General features: G+C 64.8%; 1 protein-coding gene and 1 long non-coding RNA gene across 8 annotated transcripts in view; both read left to right on the top strand.

Moving 5' to 3' along the window:
• Window positions 1-73: 73 nt before the first annotated feature.
• The window catches only part of SH3TC1 (SH3 domain and tetratricopeptide repeats 1), a 47,163-nt gene continuing 23,704 nt past the window's right edge, over window positions 74-23,532 (top strand). For 2 of the 7 annotated variants that reach the window (XR_014137566.1, XM_081795476.1), the window contains exons 1-3: window positions 87-257; window positions 20,525-20,746; window positions 22,165-22,239. Coding sequence is in view for 6 of the 7 variants with exons in the window: in XM_081795476.1 (XP_081651602.1) it covers window positions 20,557-20,746; window positions 22,165-22,239 (265 nt within the window). In the remaining variant the exon portion in view is untranslated. Of the gene's footprint in view, window positions 258-14,770; window positions 14,994-16,643; window positions 17,193-20,524; window positions 20,747-22,164; window positions 22,240-23,532 lie in introns of those variants that run through there. The other 5 variants (XM_081795478.1, XM_081795481.1, XM_081795477.1 and 2 more) reach the window with 5 other exon arrangements.
• On the top strand, window positions 8,196-11,129 carry LOC145715405 (uncharacterized). Its single transcript, XR_014137525.1, has 2 exons — window positions 8,196-8,630; window positions 10,897-11,129. It is a non-coding gene; the product is annotated as an uncharacterized LOC145715405 (long non-coding RNA).

Raw genomic sequence — 23,532 nt, 5'->3', positions numbered from 1 at the left:
ATAAGGAGGAGGAAGGTCAAGGGGGAGGAGACTCGAGGGGCGGGCCGTAGTCGTGGGCGTGACCAATGACCTGGGCGACTGTCGGGCCACCTGATTGGAGCCTGAGGGCCTAAAGCGTGTGCATCCTGCCCCGGCTGGACCCACCGACCTGTGGGGCCCTGGACCAGGAGGCAAGTGTCCGCGGCAGCCGCAGGTGAGGGACTCAGGCAGCCTCCCTCCCTCTCTTCCTTCGCTGGCAGCGTCTGCCCCCTGGCAGGGTAAGTCCCCGGCCACTGGGCTGGATCTGCCCCAGGAGGAGCCACCCCTACGCGGCGGCGGCCCGCGGCCTGGCTCGGCTCACCTGTCTGGACAGGTGGGGTCAGGGGAGGGCGTGCGTGGGGCGTGCCCTCCAATCCCGCCTGGTCGGGGAGCAGCAGGGCGGGTGCTGCTTCAGGCTGGGATTCAGGTGGCCAAGGAAAGGCCAGCCTGGTGTCCCCACGCCTGAGAAAGGAGCTGAGAGCCGGCAGGTGACGCTGGATGTTGTCGCGGTGGCCACTGTGAGGGGGGGATGTGCCTGCCCCCAGGTCGGGGCCCCGGGAGGGCTCAGGAGACAGTGGGCCCAGGGGTTCTGATCCTGGCCCAGCACCTGGGAGCTAGTGACCCTGCCCCTCTGTACCTCAGTGTCCCTGTCTGTAGGGTGAGAGAGTCACGGGGGCCCCGTGCAGGCCCACACTGGGTCAGCGGCCTCCGTCTGTGCTGATGACCATGGAGAGGAGCCACAGCCCTGGGCTGGTGGCAGGGGCCGGGGTCCTGGCTTTCCCTAGCCCTGGTGCGGCCCTACCTGCCTGGACTTCAGCACCCTGCTCTCTGCCCCCCCCTCTTTCTCCAGCCCCCATCTCAGCCCCCAGGGGCCAAAGTCCCTGTCGCCCCGCCGGCCCCAGGGACGACAGCTCCTTCAGAGGTGGGCCTGAGAGAGGCTTGGAGCAGGGAAGGGCCATGGGGAGAGGAATGGGGCCAGATATGGACGAGACCAGGGAGGGGCCTTGCTCCCACAGTCCTGCGACCCCCGCTGTGGACTTGGCACAGGCTGACCGGGGTGAGGGGCCCCTCCGTGGCCCCAGGTGCTGCTCTGCTCTGAGCCTCAGTTTCTGCACAGGCACAAGGACCCTTGTGACCGTCCCCCTCCCCAGTGGCTGCAGGGTTCTCCGGACGGACCGTGAGGGTTCCTCCTCCTTGATTCACACGGAGAGGCCCGAGGCCCTGGGTGCCGCAACGTGGCCGAGACCCCTGGAGGGTAGCGGCTGGGCCAGGATGGGCCGCCCAAGGCCTGCCTCGGTGTCCTTGAGCCCCGCTGAGGGAGGTGCAGGTGCGGCGCTGGGAGGCTCCTGGGCTGGCCCAGGGCCACAGCAAGTGGACCTGGGACTTCGCCCCGGGCAGTCGGCTGCAGGCCCGGCTGTACCCTCAGTGTGTGGGTCTTAATGGTTCCCTCTCCACCCGCATCCTGGTGTTCCACCTTTTTCACCTTTCAGAACAGTTTTAGATTTACAGAACCACTGCCAAGCTAGCACAGAGTTCTCATACCCTCCCACCCAGTCTCCTTGACCGTTGACATCTTACATTAGAAGGGTGCGTTTGCCTCAGCTGGTGCACAAGTATGGGTCCATTGTTCTTTTTTTTTAATAAACAAATTTTTTTTTGAGAGAGAGCAGGGGAGAGGCAGAGAGAGAGGGAGACACAGACTCCAAAGCAGGTCTCCAGGCTCTGAGCTGTCAACACAGAGCCCGACGCGGGGCTCGAACCCACAAACTGTGAGATCATGACCTGAGCTGAAGTTGGACACTTAACTGACTGAGCCACCAGACTTTATTCTTAAGTAAAGTCTATCCTTGGCTCGGATGCCCTTAGATTTCCCCTTAGTGTCCCCTCCCTGCCCAGAAGCCCGCCCAGGACATCACGTGACACTTTGTCCGCCCGGCTCCCGGCTCCTCGGGGCTGGGACGGTTCCTCAGACTTGCCATGTTGTGACGATTTCTGCGAGGAGTCCCGGCCAGGGGTTGTGTGCGAGGTCCCTCGGCCGGGACTCGTCTGGTCGTCTCCCGTGCTTACACGGGGATCGCGGGTCCCCGGGAGGAAGACCGGGGTGGTGGAGTGCCCTCTCCTCACGTCCCGTCAAGGGCACCCGCCGTCACTGGGATGCTGACCTTGACCCCCCGGCCGTGGCCGGGTTTGCCGGGCTTCCCCACCGCCCGGCCCCCTCCCTGCCGTCCCGCACTGCACTCTTAGCGGGGAGGTCACGGCGCTCAGTGCCCACCTGAGGACTGGGGAGGGGGCCCCCCTCTTCGGGGGTCGTGTCTCCACGTAAATCCCTGGAGGTTCTTCTGCAGGGGAGAGATCTGTCCCTTCTCCCTCCTTTATGTATTTGCTCATGGATTCATCCTGGATAGACTCATGGATATCTTACAGTTTGGGTTCTAATCTGATACTAATTAATTTTCTTGCTCAAAGCTTTCTAGCTTTGGCCATTGGGAGCTCTCTCAGTGGGCTCCTGTGTCCCCTCGACTCACCCCGTCCTGGTGGCATTTCATCCATTCGCTCAGCCGCTCATTCGCTTCCTTCCTCTGTGGCACCACAAGCCAGGCCCCACCCTGGCCCTTTGCTGGCCTGGTCCTAGAGCCGGCCGTTTCTCCAAGGGTCCTGAGTCCCTCTGTTGGAGGATGGTCTTAGGACCCAAGATCTGCCCGCACTCTGGGCGTGCTTGCGGCTACCTAGGTCTTCTCTTTTTCACACAGATCTGCAAGGCAGCACGTGTGCGTCTAACCCGTCTCCGTACGCGGGTCTAAGTACTTTGCACACACACCGATGTGAGCACTTCCGTATGCGGAATGTGTCTGTGTCAACTGAGACCTGATGTCCCCGCCCGTCACCCATCGCCGTATGGATTCTTCCAACCCCTCTCCTTGATTTTCTGTAACCCTACTCCAACAGTGACAAACCTGGCTTTCACCATCCACCGTCCATGTACTTAATTGTTCAAATTCCAGCGGCTCGGCACCTGTGCAGAAGTCTGAGAATGTGTCACCCCTGCCCCGTGCTGAGCGGCGATACCGGCTGGGGCCCGGTGAGAACGTGTGGCTCCTTTTGGCTTCGGTCTGGCCCACCCGCTGCCACCTTCAGTGAGGGTGGCTCACGCCTCGGTGACAGGGACCCCTGCTCCACCCCCTGCGCCCGTCCCGGCGGCCCCGACCTCCTACCGCGTCCTTATCCGCACACGTGGTGTGCACAAGGTGTCACGGCACCCGGTGACGAGGTTCACCGCCCGGCAAAATGCCCGTGCTTCACCTACTCAACCCCCCTGCTCCTTTCTTCCCCTCACGGTTTCCCTCCACAAACGCCAGCAAACGCAGACGCGTTCCGACCCCCTTTAGAGCCCAAGACGCAGCATGACGCACATATCCCCGCACCTCAGTCTCCCCCGTCGCTGGGTCTCGGGGACCTTTCCCGGTCGGCCGCGGGGAGCTTCCCGTTCTGTGCTGCTGGCCGCTGGGTGCTGGCTGGAGCGACGTCAGTCCCACGCCCGGGCTATTCCCCAGGTGCAGCTGTTGTAAGGAGCCTGGACGCCCTGGCAGCCCCGCCATCTCCTTGGTGGGTGGCCGTGTGCCCGGGGGGGAATTCCGGAGGCGGGGCTGCCGCTCAGGGCCGCGGTTTTGTTGGTGGCTCGCCCGCCCTCACACCGGTCCCGAGGCCCGGTCTCGCTGAACCGGGAGGTGACCGAGTCCCTTGGGATCGTTTTGCACGCCTGGCTGGGGAGCTTGAGCGTCATTTGCTCTGTCTTAACAGACAGGACCCGGTCCCACTGCTCTTCTGCGGGGTGCTCGGTCTCTCCTCTGGCGCGGTGTAGGGCCCGCATTGAGAGGACCAGCTTCTCAGGTGCGCTTCAGCTAAAAACAGCCGCTGGCAGCGGGGCCCAGGCCGCCTGGCCCGACTTAGCGACAGGTCAGCAGCAGGTTTGGTTGTTGGAAATGAGAAGGGGCGCCTGGGTGGCTCAGCTGGTTAAGCATCCAACTCTCGATTTCGGCTCAGGGCATGATCTCGCGGTCCGTGAGTTCGAGCCCCGCGTCGGGCTCTGTGCGGACAGCTCAGAGTCTGAAGCCTGCTTTAGATTCTGTGTCTCCCTCTCTCTCTGCTCCCCCCCCCCGCTCACACTCTGTCTCTGTCTCTCTCTCTCTCAAAAATAAATAAACATTAAAAAAAATTTTTTTTCGGGCTGCCTGGGTGGCTCTGTCGGTTAAGCATCCGACTTCGGCTCAGGTCGCGATCTCACGGTTCGTGGGTTCAAGCCCCGCGTCAGGCTCTGTGCTGACGGCTCGGAGCCTGGAGCTTGCTTCCGATTCTGTGTCTCCTTCTCTCTCTGCCCCTCCCCTGCTCTCTCTCTCTCTCTCAAAAATAAATTTAAAAAAAAATTTTTTTAAATGGGGAAACACCAGACCAATCGCGACGGAAGGACATTCCCCAAACATGGTTGTGGCCAGTCCTTCCCAAAAGTAAGGTCATGAAAAGCAGGGACACTCGAATATGGTGGTGCCCTCGGTGGCTCTGAGGACTGGAAGGACATCAGGGGAAAACGGAGGCAATTGAACCAAGTGTGGACTTTGGTGAATAATGACGAGTCAGTGTGTGACTCGTTCACCAAGGGTGACAGGCGTGCCACAGGCATGGGACGCGTTAACCGCAGGGGACGCCGGGTGTGGGTGTGTGGGAGCTGCGTGCTTTCAGGGCGACGTTTCTCTAAATCTGAACTGTTTTAGATACAATTAGATAAAAAAAGAGGCTGTGTCTGCAGGTGCCCGGCTCTTGGGCCCTGAGAGTGGCCCCGCGTCACCGGGCTCTCTCCCGTAATTATGGGACATCCATGCCCCCGTCCCAGACCCTGTCCTGCCCATGGATAGGGTGCCTGAGGCTGACAAGTAAATGACTCACCCAAGGCGCCCGTTAGCCTGGGATTCGGGTCAGCGAACAGGACGTCGCTGAGCCCCCGCCAGGCACCGGGCACCATGTTAGAGGGCGCAGTGCCTGTCCGCCCTCGGCCGGCTCTGGGAGACTTGCAGGGGTGCGGTGAGGGGTGAGCTGTGGGAGGGTCGGCCAGGCCCAGGTGGACAGGGCAAAGGAAAAGCACTCCCTCCCCTCCTCTGCCAACCCCTCCCACAAGCGGGAGCAATCCCGGAAGGCTCCCAGAGGCGGTGATCGCCGAGTCCTGTTTGGAAGGAGGCATGAGAGTTCGCCGGGGAGGGAAGACTGTGCTCCAGGCAGAGGAGCATCCTGTGCAAAGCCCTCGCTCACGGTGGGGAAGGGCCGAGAGGGGTGATGTGCGGGCAGCTCCCTGTCCTCCCTGATGGGGTGAGTGGGGTGGCCGATGATGGGGACTCAGAGGAGAGGCCAGGCCCAGCTGAGGAGCTCCGCAGGATGTTTATTTTATACCTTGCGTTACAACCCGATTCTACTTTATTTTGAAGCTCCTAGTGTTCTCGCTTTGGCCATTGGGAGCGCTTGATTGGCTCCTGCGTCCCTTTGACATCATCCCACCAGGGTGGGATCCATCCATCTGTCTGTCCTTTGTCCCCCCCTCCCTCCCACTTCCTACTTTCTGGGACCATAAGAAGCTCTAGGCTTTGTGTTTAGCTCAAGCTGGGGGATGTAGCTCACGTGCCCAGGCTGGGCTCCGAGCGCCTCCTCCAGGCAGCCTCCCCAGCGGTCCCCAGGCGGGATCCTGGCTGTGTGGCGGCCCCGGCCTCTCTGGGCATCCCCTGTCACGGTCGCTCCGGCTGTGCTGTCTTGTCTCCATACGTTTCCTTGGCTGCTGTCACCAGTAGGGCTCTGCAGGCGGGGCTGTCTGACGCCCTGGGCCGGGCACCGAGTAGGGCCGGCAGGTGCGGGGCTGGGCGGTGCTGCAGCCCCCGAGCCCTGCCCTCATTGTATAGTGATGACCGTAACAGCTCTGCTTTGTGCGACCCTCTCCCCACGCTGCGCACAGCCAGCGTCGGGTCCGCGGGAACCGGTGCAGACAGCTACCCTCTCTGCACGCAGGAGAGGGAGGGGGAGGAGGTGCACATCCCACAGCGAGTGAGAGGGGACCCTGGGGGTGGCCGCTAGGCTGTCGTGGAAGCCGTGACACGGCCCATGAGAGCTCGCGGCTGGGCGGCCCGCGTGGGAAGGGCACAGGTGTGGGGCTCAGAGCCCATGGCGGGCCGTGCGGAGGAGGCTGTGACCCTGACCCCGTCTCTGTGACATGGGTCACAGGGCACAAGTGCTGTGGCCAGGGCCCGCCCGGTGCCGTTCACACTCGCTTCGGGTCTCGTCCGCCCAGCTGGCCCCCCCCCCCGGAGGCCAGGAAGGAAGGGAGCCCCTGGATAATGGGCAGGTGGAAAAGGTCAGCGTCTGTAGGGCTCAGGGCCTCCGAGGGGCGTCGTTCAGGGATCCGCCCCTTCTGCGCGCCCGGCAGGCAGATCTGTGCTCCCAGGCTGGCGCTCAGGGTCCTGCGGGGCTTGGGCCGCCCACCGCGCCCTTCAGCGGCTCTGTGTCCCCGTCATTTCACAAGCGCGTGTGGGGCCCATCGACGCCCCTGAGGCGCCCCCGTTGTGGGTCCTCGTGTGTTAACCAAGCGACAGCCTCTACGGAGACCTCAGTTACAGTGCGGACGAGCTCAGGGCGCTGGGGGCTGGGGCGGGGGGGGCTTGTGCCGCTCGGCTCAGGGGAGGCTGGAAGGAGGCAGGGCCTGCGGGACGCTTTGGCGAGTGGCGGTCAGAGCCTGGTGGAGAAGCTGACCAGGAAGAGGGACGTGCAAATGCAGGGCCGGGGCCGGGGGCTCAGACGGCCACGGGTCGGGGGCCGTGGGGGGCAGGTGTCCAGGTCCCCCCAAGAGGAGTGCCTTGTGCTCCAGCCCCGCCCCCAGGGCTCAGAGATGGCACCCTGAAACCGCCAGTGTGGACAGACAGACAGACGGCTCCAGAAGTCCCCAACTGCGCGAGCGCACAGGACCGGTGCGGGTGGAGAGGTGTGGCTGGTGCAGGTACAGAAAGAGGCCTTCGGAGGGGGCGTGTGGTCCGCTGGGCCGAGAAAACAGGGAGGCGGACGTGGCAGGAGCAGGTGGCCTGGACGAGGCCGGTTTTGAGGCAGGGGTGGGGGTGGGGGGGCGAGGCCGGGCTGAACAGGGAAGGAGGTGCTGCTGGGAAGGGAGCAGGAAGAGGGGAAGTAGGCAAACAATACGTGCCCCCCGCATGCCCTCAGCGACCTGGGGGCTGACAGGGCCACCCTCCTGCGTGTCCCAGCACAGGCCAAGGGGGCCTCGGGAGTGAGTCCTGCGGAAATTCCCGCCTAAGCCTGCCCTCCCCCCCCCCTGCCCCGACCTGGGCCTGGTTTCCAAGGAGATGGGTCGGGGCTGGGAGGACTTCACCTTCACGCCCGGGAGGCCTTTGGGAAGTGTGTGCTCCGCTGGGTTAATGTTTGCGTAAGCAAGTTTCCAGATCCGCCCCCTGGTGACTGGGCTCCGGGGAATGTCCAGAATTCCAGCCGGGGTCCCACACCCAGAGTCAGGAATGCTGCTGCTCTGGGGAGCGAGGTTCAGTGGGATCAGGGTGTCCCTGGGGTCTCGTCTGTAAGCCGGGGCGACACGGGCCGTCACTCCCGCCGCCTCCGTGCACCCCGCCCTGGGTCACCCCACGGCCCACAGCCAGACGGTCCGGTGGGTAGGACGCGCCTGTACCACAAAGGGAGAAACCGGCGTGCTCCTGAGACTTGGCCACTCGCAGCCGTGTGGCCCCTTGGGACCCCATCCCTCGTCGAGGAGGGGGCTACTGAGAGCTGGCGGGCACCGTGGCGCCCCTGCAGGCGTGAGGCACAGGCTCCCTAGGCGGGCAGCGAAGATAGTCTCTATGCCTTCTAACCGGCTTGCTCTGAGGACCCGAGGCGTATTATTTGGGGTGCAAGGAGGGGCGCCCCACTTAAGTCTCCGTTTCTGGAAGCACCTGGCCTCCCTGGCCGCTCCAGATGCAGGAGGATGGTCTGGAGGAGCGCCCGGCCAGCTCTCGGGCCGCCCTGCCCGGCCGAGTCAGCGAGTCCCTGGCATGAAGGCCGGATGGTCATGACCGGGGGAGGGAGGGGGGGGGAGGAGGCAGGGAGCGTCATCAGTCCCGGCCGAGGCTCGGGAACTGCTGACAGCTTCCTGCAGCCTGTGACCCGGCCCGGGGTGGCCGTCAGTCATCACAGGCCTGTTTGGTCCCAATATCCTTGTTTTGCAAAGAGCAGTTCCTGAAATCTCACCGACTCGAGCTTTGCTCATCTTTGATTGGGGCATTTTCAGCCGCTGAGGCCAAAAATAACAAACACAGGCGGCGCCTTGCTGAGCACGGCCCCGTTCTGGCCCTTTCTGTGTGGCCGGTGGCAGCTGGGTGCCAGGCTCCAGGCCCGCGGAGTCTGTTTCCATCCCCGATGCATCTGTCCTCAGACCCGGGCGTGCCGACGGGCCTGTCCAGCCCGACCTTCCGGGTTCCTAGACCCAGGTGGGGCTCGGGGACATGGGCCCCGGAGGGTGCGTGCTGCCCCGTCTGTTTGCCTGTCTGGAAAATTGCATTAGGCCGGGTCACATCTGCATCACACGGGTGGGGAGCCAGAGACCGGGAAAGACGACGGGGTGTTCTTAGCGTGGACCACGGGAACTCTGGGGACCCTCTTTCCCGCGACCTTGGCTGAGGGGCATTCTCTTCCTGAGTCTCGGTTTCTTTCCGCAGTCACCTGGGTTTATTTGGCGCTCCTCTCCTACACGCGAAGCACTGGTTCTCGCTAATACTTGACAATTTAACCGTGTTTGCAGGTACAGCCACGACCAGGGGTTGGAGGGGGCAGGACGCAGCTTCATGTACTCTCCCCTGTGCCAGCTCCAAGCCTGTCCCCCGTCCCCGGCGCCAGGACTGGCCCCCACCCCGCTCCGCTTGAACCTTTGTACATCCCAATCCCAGGGCGGCAGGGAACGCCTGTGGGCTGGCTCCTTCCTGCCTCGGGGCGGGGGGGGGAGGCGGGGAGGGGGGGCGGATCCTGAGATGCTTTTCTACGTGTGCCCACCCCACCCATTCTCCAGAGCAGGGCCCGCTCTGAGGGCCGGATCCAACCCCTGTTTTGTATACAAGGTCTCACCTGCACAAGGTGCACCTGCTGTGGACCATTTCCTCTGTTTCACGCTCCCCTGGCCTGGACCCGCCTGATGAGAACGCATCGTCGCCTCCGCTCTAGAACTGCCTGTGTGGCCTCAGCGGGCCTTGTTTTCTACCACCCAGGGCGGCTGGAGAGACCCGGAGCCCAGGGAGTAGGGAGAAGTCGCGCACCCTACCCTACCGCCCCTGGGGGCCTCTGCATTCCTGAGATTCACCACTCTGACCGGCTGTGGGTTAACCCTGGGGGCAAGAGCATGACCTGGCCTCTCCAGCTTCCATAACGCCGCAGAGCTACGTGTCTGGAGTAGGGTTGTCTAGGTGGAGGCTGGGTTTAAGGGCTCTTCTGTCTGGCCCTGGCCCCGGGAAGACCTCTGCAACACCCCCTCTTGGCCTCGTCTTGAAAGACTCAGCCCAGAGGCCTCCACTTCCAAGAAGTCTTCCTTGATTCTCTCCTCCTCTCCTTTCCGTCCCAGGCTTCCCTTTGCCCCTGTAAGGACCGTGGTACTTTGTCCCACTCTCTTTCCAGGTCTGTCTCCCCAGTTTGCCTGTGGGACCTGATGGCCGGGAGCCTGGAAGGCAGAGCGGTGATGGGAGGGCCAAGATCGTTGATGGGAGTGGGGGGCGGGTAGCGTCGAACCCCAGAGAGCAGAGCTATCTCAACATCGAGTAGGGGATCTGGCAAGACGCTGGGCCACGGGCAAGGGAGGGTGTCCTGGGGAGCCCAGCTGGGCCGGGGGAGGCCTGGGTCGCAGTCCCAGAGAACTGGAAATACCTTAGGAGGACATGACGAAATTCAGAATCGCCTTTTACCTTCACTTGACCACAGCTGTTGCTATCCGCCCCAAGAGCTGAACAGTAAGAAATCAGTGAAGGGTGAAAGGCAGGGCCCCCTCAGCCCCTTGCGTCCCAGCTCTGGATCGCAGCCCGGGGTTCCATCCCCGCTGAGCAGGGGTGAGTCAGCGCCCCGGGTTCGGCAGGTGCTGCCCAAGGGCTCGGAGGAAAGAAATCTCTGCCTGTATCGCAAGGTGGAGTCCAGGGTAGAGTCAGGCGGATTTAGGGCGGGAGGGGGGCCGCCAGGAAACCTGGGAGAGCATCCTGGGAGTTACGGCCGCTGGGCTGGGCTGGGCTGGGCTGGGCTGGGCTGGGGGCTTGCGGGTGCAGCTGCTCCCCTGGGTGGTGCAGACTTTCCCAAGGGAAGGACACATAACCGGTTTGGGTACTTCCCAGGGCCACCTGGGACAGCCTCCATCTGGAAGGAAGCCTTAGACTGTCTTCCCTGCAAAGGACACTGGGGAGACAGGGACCGAGTGACAGCGTGTGGTCAAGGGACGTAGAGTGCCAGGCTCCCTGTGCTTCAGCATAACCGTCCACATGACCCCTCGGGGAGGCCCTGCCCGTGCGGCTCCTTCCCCCCCCGTCCCCTCTCTGAGCCTCCGTGTCCTCCTGCGTGACTCCCCGAGGCCGCACAGAGGACACAGGCCAGGCCAGCCTCCCACCCTGAGCGTGGGCTGTGGTGTGTCAGGCCCCGGGCTTCCGCGGACGCGCGTGCTCTCCCGGGTGCGGGGAGTCGTGCCCACGGCTTCCACACTGGCTAGAAAACGTGTCTCTTCGTCCCGAGCGGCAAAATGCGGGACGCGAGCCATCCCGCTTCCCAAACGTGCTCACCCCTCTGTCGGGGAAAGCGCCGCCCTCAAGGTTTGGTTTGCTTTCCATCCAGCACCCTCATAGCTGCACGCGGGCTTCCTGGAGGAGGGGAAAGGCGGGCCCCAGAGGCAGGTGCTCGGAAAAGCTCTACGGACACTCGAGTCTGTGGACAGCTGGGCAGCTTCCAGACGTGCCCCCCCCCCTCCCCCGGCACCTTACGATTCAGCGAGACATCGGCCGGTCCCTGTGATGTGAAAAGGAGCAGAATTGCCGTCCGAGAATTAAAATCAGACTGTGGTGCTCGAAGCATGGGGTCTGATGACTTGCAAAATGCCGGCCTCGGACCGGACTTGCTCTCCGGGTTCCTGGGAGTCAGGGCATCCGCCCCGGTGCTGGGTGGACCTGAGACCCCGGCTGGCGCCACTGCCTGCGGGCCCCGCGACCCTGGGCGGGAGCTGCCTCTGCATCCAGTGCGTGGCGGTAACACTCACACCAGGAGGGCTCTAACCCACACGTCTAGCATCTTCTTGGCAAGTGTGATGGGATTTATTACCGCAGCCGTGTTAGGCACCAGAGCCGTTGAGGCGTGTGTGGGTGGGGGGAGGGCACTTAGAGACCTCCACTTGGGACTCCACCTTCTGCAAGGGGGGCAGCGAGACCCCGGGAGTGACAGGCTCTCCCAGAGGGACTCACGGCCTGGGCAGTGTGGGCCGGCCGCACACCCAGCCTCCACGAGGGACCCTTGTTTGCAAAGTCCCCTGACCTAGAAAGCTCGTGTGCTTCCTCTGGAGGGTTTCTGGGGTGCACTTGCGGGATTGGGGTGCACTCCGGAGTTGGGGGTGCACGGTGCAGAATCGGGCACCCTGTGCTGGGGGCTGCATGCTCTGGGGTCGGTGCGATCAGCACAGTCCGGGTGCACCGTGCAAAGTCGAGACACCGGATTGGGGTGTGCCGTGGGGATTGGGGTGCATCCTGTGGAGTCTGAGTGCTCTGCAGCGCGGACGAACGCTGGGCACGCTTGGGGAGGCCCTGGGAAACCCCCGCCCCCGGCCTTGGACCAAGAGCGTAGCTGCGGAGACAAACAGGATGCGGGGTCTCGGGCCGCAGCAGGGGACAATGGCCAGGAGAGGAAGTGTGTCCAGACCCTGTTATGGATGTGGAGCCCATCTGAGACCTCGTTCAGCACAATTTCCAGAAAAACAAAGGGAGAAGAGGCCAGGCATCTGGTGTCGTGCGCACGGTGGGGTTCTGGAGCGCAGGCTGGAGAACCGGGGGTCGCACCTCACAGGCTCGGGGCGGAGGCCGAGAGGAGCAGGGGGATGCGTGGAGGGCACGCAGGGGGCGGAGAGGGAGGTCTCCGTGCCGGTGCCCAGCAGCAGCCCCCGGGGTCCCCCGGGCCGTGGCACAGGCCAGCCCCGGGCTGCGAGGGGCATAACGAGGGGTGGGCAGCCGAGAGCTCTCGTTTGCCTGGAGAGCTGTGCCCCTGGTGCCCGTGGGCCTCGGCCACCAGAGAGCCTGGACACGGGCATTTGTAAAATGAACAGACATTTACGTGCAGCCGTAGCAACGGTCTGCACTTGGTCTGTTGGAGCATTCCTGCGTCTAGTTTAATCCTCCTGATGACCGAGAGTAAGACCGCAGAATAGCATCTGACCCCATCTGGGGCTTCCGTGAGAATCCAAAACGCCAAGGTCGTGTGGCCAGCGCGGCAGAGCTGACCTTCCAGGTGCTGTCCACGGACGCAGGTGCCCACCTCCTACCCCTTGTGGTAGGAGCTCTCCCCTCCGGTGAGAAGGCCGGAGGGGTGACAAGGGGGCCCGGGGGTGCTGTGGGCCCGTCCGTGGGCATCCGCAGGTGCCAGCTGCCCTGGGGCCCCTGTGTCTGGAAGGGGGAGGCAGGCCCGCCCCGGAGAGTGGCCGCAGGAGAGGAGCACCCATGCTGCAGGGGGGGGCAAGGAGAATCCAACTTCCAATGCACAGTGGGTCCTTCACACGGACGAGGGCATCACCGGTCCCCAGGGCTGTGAGGGCAGAGGCGCAGGGCGCTGGGCAGGCCCCGCTGGGCTGGGCAGGTTGGAAGCAGAACTGGAGTGGATGGAGGAGGGTGGGGAGACGGAGAGGCAGGTGTCTGCGAGGAAGGGGCAGTGAGGACTCTCGCCCGGGAGGAGCCTCAGGACAGGGCACCCGGACCTTGTTCAGGCCTCCCAGAGGTGGGCAGGAGGACGCGCCCCTGAAGGACGACGGGTGGCTGAGGCGCGACCAGAGGGCGGCGCTGTGGCCAGGCAGGCGGTGTGAGTGTTCACCAGCTGCCGCGTCCTGAGCCTGCTCCCCACTCCCACGGGCGTTTAGGGGTCCTGGGCGGGATGGTGGCCCACGGGAACCTCAGAACACCACCTGGCGGAAGAGAAGAGGAGACGTGCAGGGGTGGCCACGTGCTGCTGGGGGAGCCCGAGCAACGTGGCCGGGAGCCCAGGAGCACCCGGGGTCCTGGGAGCTGGTAGAGGCGGGAAGGAGCCTCGGGAGGGGGCGCAGGCCTGCCCAGGCCTGATTTAGACTTCTGGCCTCCAGACGGGGAGGGACTAAGGCACCCGGTCTGTGGAGCTCTGTCACGGAAGCCCCAGGACACTGGCAGTGTGACCCTCACAGCTGTCCCTCCAGGGAGACAAGGCCACACCTCCCAGAGGGAAGGAGTTGCCCGGGGAAGCAGCTGTACCCCCTGCTCCGGCCCCTGGGACCCACAGAGGAGCGTCAGATCTGCCCGCGGCCAAGGAGACTGTGAAAACGCCTCCCCCTGACCCTTGGCTCCCGCTGTGGGCTCTCTGTGCAGTGGGCGGGGTGGCCGGGCTAGGCGTGTGCCGGGCATGGCTGTGCCCGTGACCTGCTGGAGCCCCCAGAGGGAGACCCTCGCCCGCTCTCGGCCTCAGTGGCCGGCTCCACCCAGTGAGGCACTTGGGCTCTGGCCCCGCAGGGAGGGAGGGGAATTGGTAACTTTGGGTGGCCGTGGGTGACACCAGAAGCCGGTGAGAGGAAGGACAGGCGGGCGGGAGGGTGAGGACCGTTGCCCCCAGGTGACTAATGTCTGGAGATGTGTGTGGCCGTCACAGCTGGGGTGTGGGTGGTACGGGCATCTTGCTGGCCGGGCCGGGGTGCTGCTGAAATCCCACATCTACACAGCAGCCACTCCCCACGGCAAAGAGCGATCGTCCCAAGTGTCAGCAGTGCGGCCCTTAGAAACCCCGGCCTCGGGGCTTTGGCATCTGTCAGACCCGTTCTGGGCTCTTCTAATCGTCACTGGCCTTGGGCATATCACGTGACCTCACTGAGCCTCAGTTTCACTGTGTGTGAAACAGTCACATTTCTACTGAATTGGAGATATTTTCCTGGTCTGATCCAGGCCAGGTGTGAAAGCCTGGCCCGTCTGAGCACAGGACAGGGGAGAAGGTGGCTTTCCTGCGGTGATTCTTGGGGTCCGACGGGAGCCGTGCCCCTGCCTCAGTGAGCACACGGGAGGACGGGGCTGCGGGCTGACCCCAGTTCATTCCCTGCCTAGCTCTCCCCCCACCCCCCCGCCCTGGTGAGCGGAGCCCAGATCCCCAGGTGGGGCCCAGAGCCGGTGGGAAGTCAGGGAGCAAGGAGAATTGTGGTCCGACCCCGATCTGTCCCTGGCGGGCCAATGGGCTGGGGTAGCACCTGGCAGAGGGACGGGGCTGCACGTGTGTCCGTGCGTGTGTGTCCGTGTGGGGCAAGTGGAAGAGGAACAGAGCAGGGCTGAGGTTTGGCGGGGCCGCTCGGCCAGCGGCTGGTGCGCTTCCCCAAGCCCGGGGCCCAGGCTGGAACCTGGGTGGTTCCCCGGCTCTCACAGCCTGGGGGCTGGGCGGTGGGCAGGCGGCCGGGCCTGGAGCTGGTCCAGGGAGGAGCTAATGATCCACGCCAGGCAGGCGCGCTGGGCCAACCTCTCGCCACCGGCCCGGGGCGCAGGGAGGAAGTGTGGCAGGAAGCAGGGGGTGGTGGCAGCCGCGGTGCGGACAGCTGGGCTGTGGGCGGCCGGCCGCCCCGGCTGCCGAGACAGCCCGCGGGGCCAGCCAGGAGGGGCCAGGAGCCGCCACCGGGTGCCTGCGGTCCTGCCGCCCACCCCCCCGGGCGGGGAGCGGCGTCTGAGCAGCGGGAGCAGGTATGGGGGGCGCTGGGCCGGGCGGGGCAGGTGTTGGCCCCGGAGTCGGGTCTTGCCGCGCACGGTGGGGTCTAAGAACGGCCTCTCAACTTTGGATTTCTCGAAGCCTTTTCTGCTGTGTTGGGACCGTGGGAGCAGAGCCGTGGCCTGGGGAGCCCGGAGGTCTGGGTCCCGGTTAGCAGACGGCAGCCGGGACTCTGGGACGCTGGCCCAGCCTGGCTTCTGTGAGCTCGCTTGACCCCACTCCGTGCGGGCGCTCAGCTGGCCTGTCCCCCGGCTGAGCACGCGGCCTGCGATAAGGGATTCCGGGTCTCGGGGGTCTCGTCCCCCGCCCTGGAACGGCGCCACCTCGGGCACACGCCGCAGGGGAGGCCACAAGACAGCCCAGGGTGGCTCTGCAGCGGTGGCCTGGCCACTCCGAGGTCACCAACCCTGGGCCTCTTTTCCGTCAACTAGATGGGGCGAGTGCCCGGACCAGGGGCACCCACCAGACGGTCGTGGGGGAGGACACGGGCCCAGGATTTCCAACGCCAGGTCCTGCCCTGGGTACGTGCTCCCAGCACACCAACTGAGACCCTCTCCCGGCGTCCAGTGACCCCTCCAGGCGCCCCAGGACCCCCAGCTCTGTGGCTGAACTCCTGGCGGGAGGCGGGGCGGGGGCCCGAGACAGGTGCTGCACTCAGCTCCTCTGGGTTCGAATCCCATGTGTGCTCCCCCCGCCACCCCGGCGGGGCCGGGTCCCTGGCTGTAAGCCTCAGGTTGGCCACCTGTGAAAAGGGCACAGTGGCAGTCCCCTCCCCCCCTCCCCCGGTCGTCACGACGATTAAACGGCCGTGCTTGGTTAGCACTTCGGGGTAGTGTCTGTTCAGAACGTCAGCACCGCTGTCGGTGACCACGACGTGTCCCGTATGGGCCGTTCTGACTTGATTCTCACAAAATCCCATGACGCGGGTGAGCTCCATCCTGCCCCTGGCAGAGAAAGCAGGCGCGGGGGTCACAGGTGAATTAGTTCCCTGGGGCGGCCGCGACACAGCCCCACACGTGGCGGCCGGCGATGAGACCTGACTCTCTCGCGGTCCAGGGCCCCAAAGTCCAAAATCAAGGTGTCTCCAGGGTCCAGCTCCCTCCAGGGGCTCCAGGGGAGGGAACTTCCCGCCTCTTCCTGGGGCTCCAGGCGCTCCTGGGCGGTGGGCCACATCCTCCGTCTGTCCTCTGTGGTCACATGGCCCCCACCCCGTGTCTGTCTGTGTCCCTCCTCTTCTTATAAGACGCCTTCTGAGGTTCCCTGGTGGGTACGAATCTGGGGGACACTGGTCACCCCAGTCCCGGGGTGACCAGACAGCTGTCAAGAGATGCTTCTTGGAGCTTGGACAAGGTCTGCGTGGGCCCACAAGGTATTTGTTCAGTACGAGCCCAGTGAATGCTCCGACCAGACCTCCCTGAACGTGTTCCGGGCTGGAAGGGTACGACCTCGCCCTCTGCTAAACCCACACTTATTAAGTGCCAGCTGCCACCCTGGAGTACCATCTGTTTACTGGTCGACGTCCCCGTGAGGCGCGAGTTTTCGTTCTCACCCTCCAGGTGGGCTGAGGGGGGCACGCAGGCTTTCCCGGCCCATCGACCCCACGTGTCTGTGCTCTGGGGCCACACTCCCCCCTCCTGGGCTGGGCGCTGGCCAGGGCCTGGGGGCTGCTGCGGACCCAGCAGGTGCCCCCTGGGTTTGTCCCAGATACACTGAACAGAGAGGGAAAGGCCGGAAGGGAGAGTCTGCCGTTGATGGTGACCAGCGAGCAGCCCCCCAGGGCCGCAGGTCAGCGGCCCCGGCAGTGTGGGAGCCGCGTCCACGGCAGGAGCCACGGCGGCCTGTGAGGCCAGGCAAGGCCATTATAGGAACCAGCGGGGAGGGAACTCCGGGCAGAGATTGGGCTCACTTCCTCATCTCCGGCCGCGACTAGGAACCCCGGGCTGAGGCCTGTCACTGGGGGCCCCGCCTGCTCGGGCACATCCATCACTGAGCAGGGGGGAGGGTCTGTGAGCCCAGGAAGCCTCCCCTTTCCTCAGGAAGCCGTCCCTGAGGCTGCCGGGAGCCCGGACGATGGGCCCGGACGCACACACGGACAGGCGAGTCCTGACCCGCGGGCAGAGGCGGGCAGAACGAAAGGCTGACATCCGGCTGCCGGGGCCCCTCCTGTACCCAAGGTGGGGACGCGGACCTGTCCCCTGAAGGGTGACGTGGCCGGCGGGGTGGGAGGCCTGGGGCCCTGCGTGGGCTTCGCAATGGAAGGGCAGAAGGACGGTGGACTGACCTCAAAGCCCCTTGAGCACCCCGGTCCTGACATCCACCTGTGGCGGGCAGTGGTGCGGGAGCAGGTGTGGGGAGCAGAGTTGGTGAGGCGAGGAGGGAAAGAATCAACTGGGGCTTGGACGTGGCTGGGGGCTGGGGCGGGCAGCCGGCACGCGGAGCCATATCCAGGAAGATGCGGAGGGGGCCTCGTGCTTTACGAGGAGGGAGACGGCGCGGGGAGCAGGGGGTGCAGGCACCAGGGTCTGAGTGACGAGGCTGTGTGGAGACGGCCCTGGGTGACTGCAGACCCCGGCGGGCTTCTTCCCCTGGGCCCTGGCAGCATCCCTGGAGAGGGGAGGGGCTACGGGGCCTGGCTGTGTGCGGGGGGGTGGGGTGCTGGCTGCTCCCTGGGTCAGGTGCCTCCTGCCCCCCCCCGCCAGGCTGTGCCCCTCAGATGGGAATCAGGTCCCGGTTGGAGGAGGGGCAGGGGCATCGCCTCTGTAAGCCTTGGGGGCCTTGGGCTGCTGGGGGAGTGTTGGTCCCTGTAGGGCGGGGAGGGTCCCTGTTTCCCCGTAGTGAGGGGCTGTCTGGCAAGGCCACACGAGGGGCACCAGAAACCCGGGAGCCCTGCCTCTGCAGCTATTGTGGCCTTTCCGACTTTTCCTTCTTTCCGTCTTTGTCATTCGGATTGTAGAGGCAATCTTGGCTTGGAATGGGCTGAGAAGGCCCCGGCAGGAGTGGCTCTAGCATTTCGGGGAATGAAACAGAGGGTCCGCGGGGCGGTGGGCCGGGCAAAGCCCCTGGGGGCCGAGGCCCACGCCCCCCCACCCCGAGTCACCGTCCAGGAGCCTGGGGCGTGCGTGGCCGCCGGCCGAGCCGCCACCGCTTGCCCAGTGCCCCTGGGACGCCTGCTGGTACCCAGCCCGTGGAGGACACGTGTGGCTGGACTGAGTGTGTCGGGGGCCGAGCAGGGGCTCCCACGGGAGCCCTGACCACTAATCCCCAAGGCCAGGAAGGAGGGCGGGCGGGGGCCTTACCGGTGACCCTGCGCGTCCTGTTCAGCTTGGGAGGAGAACAAGGCGGGAGGGGTCGGCCTGTCCCCTGGGGTCAGGGGGTGGGAGCCTGAGGTCTGGGCCCCCGCCCTCGCTCTCCACTCCCCCAGCTGTGAGGCTACTCATGCTTTGCCCCCCTTGGGACAGCAGGGCTGCAGCGACCTCGGACGTCTGGCTGTCTCTGGGGCTCTGCCCCACCGTGCCGTTGGCGACGTGGACGGCCACCTGTCAGCCCCTCCACATGCGGTCCCCACCTCCCCCTGCGCCCCTCCTGACTGCCCGGCGCCCTTGCCCTCACCTCCAGCGTCGGGAGAGCTCTCTTTGCCCCGGAACCAGCCCTGGCACGTGCGGGTGGCTTTCTGGGAACCCGGCTCGCTCTCCAGTCCTTGGGTTTGAGGAGTCTGGAGGGAGGCGGGAACAGGGGCTTTGAGCGGATGGGGTTCTGTAAATAGTTGTGAAAATATTCCACACTGGGTCTAGGAAAGGTCCAGCTGCCCCTTTGTTTTTGGTGAAAATTTGAGGGGAGGAAATAAACCCAAGGCCCAGGGCGGCCCTGTCTCCATCTCCTCAATTCGTTCTGCACAAGGGCCAGAGGGAACTTTCCAAGGCACAGAACCAAACCCTCTACTCCGGGCTTTAAACGCTTCAGTGGCTCCTCAGCTTTCGTGGGGGTGCTCAACGCCTCTGGGGGCCTTCACCTCATCTGTGCTGCACCCCAGACCCACGGCGCCTCCCCGGCTGCCCCAGTGTGCGTCCTGCCTCCTGCCATGGGCAGCAGGTGCCTTGGGGAGGCAGGGCCGGGGGCCGGTGGGGCTGTCCAGGCCGCTGCCTCCGAGTTCTCTGTCCGCTGCCCGGGCCCTGCTCCCCAGCATCCGTCGGGAAGGGGGTGGGCCGGGAGGAAGCCACACTGGCATTGTTGTCCCCGGAGAGGGGGGCCGGGGGTGTTTTCCTGTCTCTGTGTGCTCTGTGCAGAGGGGATTCCCGCCGGCCTGTTCCGGCTTTGGCTTGAAATCCCATAGCTCATCATCAGGGATCAGGGAGGCTCGAAATAAGGGGGATTCCCTTAATTGTGCGTCCTAGCATTGTTTCACCGACCTCCATGTGAAACGTGACCGAGCAGGGCCATCCCTTGCCACCTGTGTCCCCAAGACCTGGCTGCACCCGGTCCCAATGGCCACAGCTGGGAGTCCTCCCCTCCCTTCCTCAGCCCTGGCCCTGCCACCGCCCCCCCCCCTTCCTTTGGAAAGGGGACTCTGTTGCCCTGTGTCCTGAGTGGTGACAGAGCTCCCACCCCAGGAGCACCGTGTGTCCATTTGTAACAGCCTCTCATCTGTGACCCCAGGCACGAGTGAAGCATGATGACAGCTCCTGGTGGGGGGGGGAGGGGGGGAGGGTGGCTGGGAGGCCCAAGGGCGCCCGGGGTGGGGAGCAGTGGCCCGATCCACCTCGGTTCTGCCTCGGCCACTTCCTCCTTCCCTGCCGTCCCCCACCTGCTTCCTTTCCTCCGAGGCGGCCTGGAACCTGGCCCATTTCCTGACCAGTGGGATGGGACCGCGTTCCAGCGGCCCCACGAGAGCCCAGGCCGAGCCCGCTGAGCCAGCTGGAGCCCAGGGGGTCGCTCTAAGGGGCAACGGGATCTCTTGGGAACCCGGGGCCAGAATCACAGCGACACTGAGGCTTGTGCGAGTGGGACCCGAGTGGCTGCCTCTGGGGGAGTCCGTCTCAGCTCTGGCTGGACGGAACACGAGGGGGGACTCATCTCAAATGCAAGGTGCCGGGTGCCCCACGAGGACTTCTCTGCTCCCTGTTCCCACACATCCGTCCAGTGCTTGCAGGGATGTTCGAGCACCAGGACGGGTCAGGCTCTGAGCTATTTCCTAGTGGCCCATGGGCCGGCAAGAACGGGGCCCCGTCTGTCCACCTGCAGGCGAGGCCGGTGTTGGCCTCATCACCGGGCAAACGCCGCACGTGTGTCGGGAAGAGCACGTGGCTGGGGGCTTGGGGGTTCGGAGGGTCGTCCTAGCCGGGGAAGCGGTGACGCACAGACGGACAGACCTCTGAAAGGAAGCGGAGACACCCCCCGGGCAAAGCGGAGGCTTCTCTCCTGACCCCGGCCCCTGTGGCGGCCTCTCCGTGGGCACCCGTGTTCCCGGAGAGGCCTTAGCGCTGACCACCACCCTCTGCTCTCCCCACAGCGGCCAGCGGGCATGCGGAGCCCCCGGTGCTGATGGTGCCACCGCCCGTCATGGAGGGCCCAGGGGACGCGGCTGGCGAGGGGCCGGCCCCGATGGGGAGGGGGCCTGCGGGGCCCTCGGGAGGCGGTGGCCGCGGCCACGAGGTCCAGAGAGTGGCCGTGAGCTCGTCGGTCGCCTGGGAGCGCGTGGGGCCCGAGGAAGCCCAGGCTGTGGTCAGAGGTGGTGAGTACAGCTCGGACCGTCCTCCCTGTTGTCCAGCCGCCCGCGGACGGAGCCGTGTCTGCGGCCAGAGTGTGGGTCGAAACAGAGTCCCGTGCCCAGTGAGTGCCCTCTCACCCTGCGAAAGACGGGGGCCCAGCTAGTGTTTCTCCAGGGGTGCGTGTCCGCGATAGCAGAACTTGGCGTGGCGAAGGGGAAGGGGGCTGGGAAAGTTCTAGAATGGCTGCACCTCGATGAATGGCTCTGTTACAAACCTTTGCGTTCCCGCAGTCCTGCTTTGTCCTCAGGACATAAAGCCCTGGGGTTGCTCAGGATGGGACAGCCCATTCCTCTGAGGAGGACGCCCTGGGAGGGGCCCAGTGGCCAGGAAGGACCAGGCAAGGACCAGGCAGGGCCTCTTTCGGGGGGGGGGGGGGAGATGAACCCAGAGACGTGGGCTCAGGAGGCTGTTCTGAGAAGCATGGCCGCGCTCCTGCCCGGGCCCTGGTGTAATCCTGATTGTCACTGGCTTGACTTGGGCCTCGGTTTCCCCACTTGGGAACCTGAGGGGTGGCAAGGTGATCTCCAGGACCCCGCTGTCTACCTCCTTGGGCTCTGGAGATGAGGGAAGGAGGGGAAAGACCCTCCCCGAGGCAGGGACGGCCTGTGCCTCCTGCCCTTCCCCAGGCTCCCCTGTCCTCGCGTCTCCTCCCTCCTCCCGGTCCCCTGCCTGGCTGCCCGTTGGGGGTCTCCCAAAGGGGGCTTGCCCTGCGTGAGCCCCCTCCACCGACCCTGCACTTCGGGGTGCATCCACAACCCTAGCCGGGTTGTCAGCCGCGCCCTGCTCACCTCACGAGGCCGAGGGGGCGCGGTTCACCCTCGGTCAGCGACTGCTGCAGACTGATCAGCACACAGCCTTGTCTGCCCCGGACTCTGGGTTCCTTCCGGGCTGTCACCTCTCCTCTGGGGTCAGCAGAACGGTGGCCCCAAAGAAGTCCACGTCCTGATCCCCAGAACGTATGGCAGACGTGATTTTAGGGGTGGGGGTAAGTCGAGGATCCTGAGATGGGAAAAAAAACCCTCAGGGTCAGAATCAGAGACACTGAGGCTGCCGGGCTTCTGGCTCTGAGACTGGAGGAAGAACCAGAGATCGAGGGGGGCGGACGAGCTGGAGACAGACCACCCCCCGCCCCCATCCCACCCCCCGGAGCCTCCAGCAGGAGCCGGCTCTGCCGAAACCTTGGTTTTAGCTGGTGAGAACTTTCTAGACTCCGACACAGCAAGACAACACTCGTGCTGTTTGTTGCACAACACAGGGAGACCCTCACACCCGCCCCGTCCTCGTCCCCTCGCAGGTGTGCGGACACACCTCTTTTCCTCCAGAAATATTGGGGGGGTTTGTGCCTGTTCTGACCTTGACCCCCAAACCTGCTGTGTTACAGATGCCTTCCCGGCCCCTGGCGGCTCTGGGCCGGCTGCTGGGACCCCTCCCGGCCAGATGGGAACCTGCCCCACAGGTAGATGTCCTCACATACCACATGGCGCCACAGGGTTCAGTGTGGGTGGGGACGTGAATGTGGGCTCCCTGGGCGCCCCCCCTTGCGCCCACCCTCACTGTCCCATGGCCTGCGGGTTCAGGAAAGTCTAACGCAGAGATTTCCTCTTCTTCTTCTTTTTTTTATGTTTATTTATTTTTGAGACAGAAAGAAACAGAGTGTGAGCAGGGGAGGGACAGAGAGAGAGAGAGAGAGAGAGAGGGAGACACAGAATCCCAAGCAGGCTCCAGGCTCCGAGCTGTCAGCACAGAGCCCGAGGCGGGGCTCAAACTCACAGACCATGAGATCATGACCTGAGCTGAAGTCAGACGCTTAGCCACCCAGGCGCCCCTAACCCAGTGATTTTCAAAGTGTGGTCCCCAGACTTCCTGCCTGAGGATCCCTGTGGGGGTAGGGAGACTGCCTAGATGCAGACGGCCGGGTCCCGTGCCCAGGTTCCCATCCAGCCCCGCTGGGGGAGGGCCCAGGACTCTGCATTTCCACTTGGGGCCCGAAGGCTGGAGTTTGTCTGCCTTTGGAAAGGGCTCCTGCGGAGTCTGTGTTTGCATCTGCCCGAGGAGGGGACACGGCCCAGTAGGCTGGACCACATGCAGGGGAAGTGACACTCTGGGGAGGCGTCACAGGTGGGACATGACCAGGTTAGGGACGCAGAGGAAGGAGCAGGGCCCTTGGGAGCGGCGCCCGAGGACTGACTTCTGGGGAGGGGGCCCCGAGGGCCAGGGGGCTTTCTGCGGGGCGCAAATGCGGGAGGCAGCCCTGGGTGGCGGGGGGGAAGGGGCGGGCAGAAGCCCCCTACCCCTGAGCCCCTGCTCCTGACCCCCAGCGGTGGCGGCTCACCTTTGCCTCGCCACCCTCCTCTTCCGACTTTCCTTCCGGGCAGCCGGCTCTGCCTGTGGTCACTCGGGATGACCGAGCGCGTTGAGCAAGCGGCAGATTATTTCTGGGTCCCGCCCTCTTACGGGAGCAGGGGCACATCTTAGAACCAGTTGTGAAATGTCGGCCACGCTTCCTGCTGGGGGAGTGGGGCCGATGCCAGGTTCCAGAAGTCTCCATACCGCCCTTCTCTCCCCTCCCTTCCCCTGTACTCCCCTCCCCATCTCCCTTCTTCTCTTTCTCCGCCCCCACCTTTCCCTCTCCCTTCCCCCTCTCTCCTCCTCCGGCATCATCCCCCTCCACCTCCTTGGAGCAGTCCATGCCCTGGGGATCTCCGTAGCCTGGTTCGGAGGCCTCTTAGGAGGACAGGGGTGGGGGTGG

The sequence above is a fragment of the Panthera onca genome, chromosome B1, assembly GCF_046562875.1.
Source record: "Panthera onca isolate mPanOnc1 chromosome B1, mPanOnc1 haplotype 2, whole genome shotgun sequence".
Classification (NCBI taxonomy): Eukaryota; Metazoa; Chordata; class Mammalia; order Carnivora; family Felidae; genus Panthera; species Panthera onca.
Note: the sequence above shows the minus strand (reverse complement) of the source record. Positions and strands in the feature narration are given on the sequence as shown.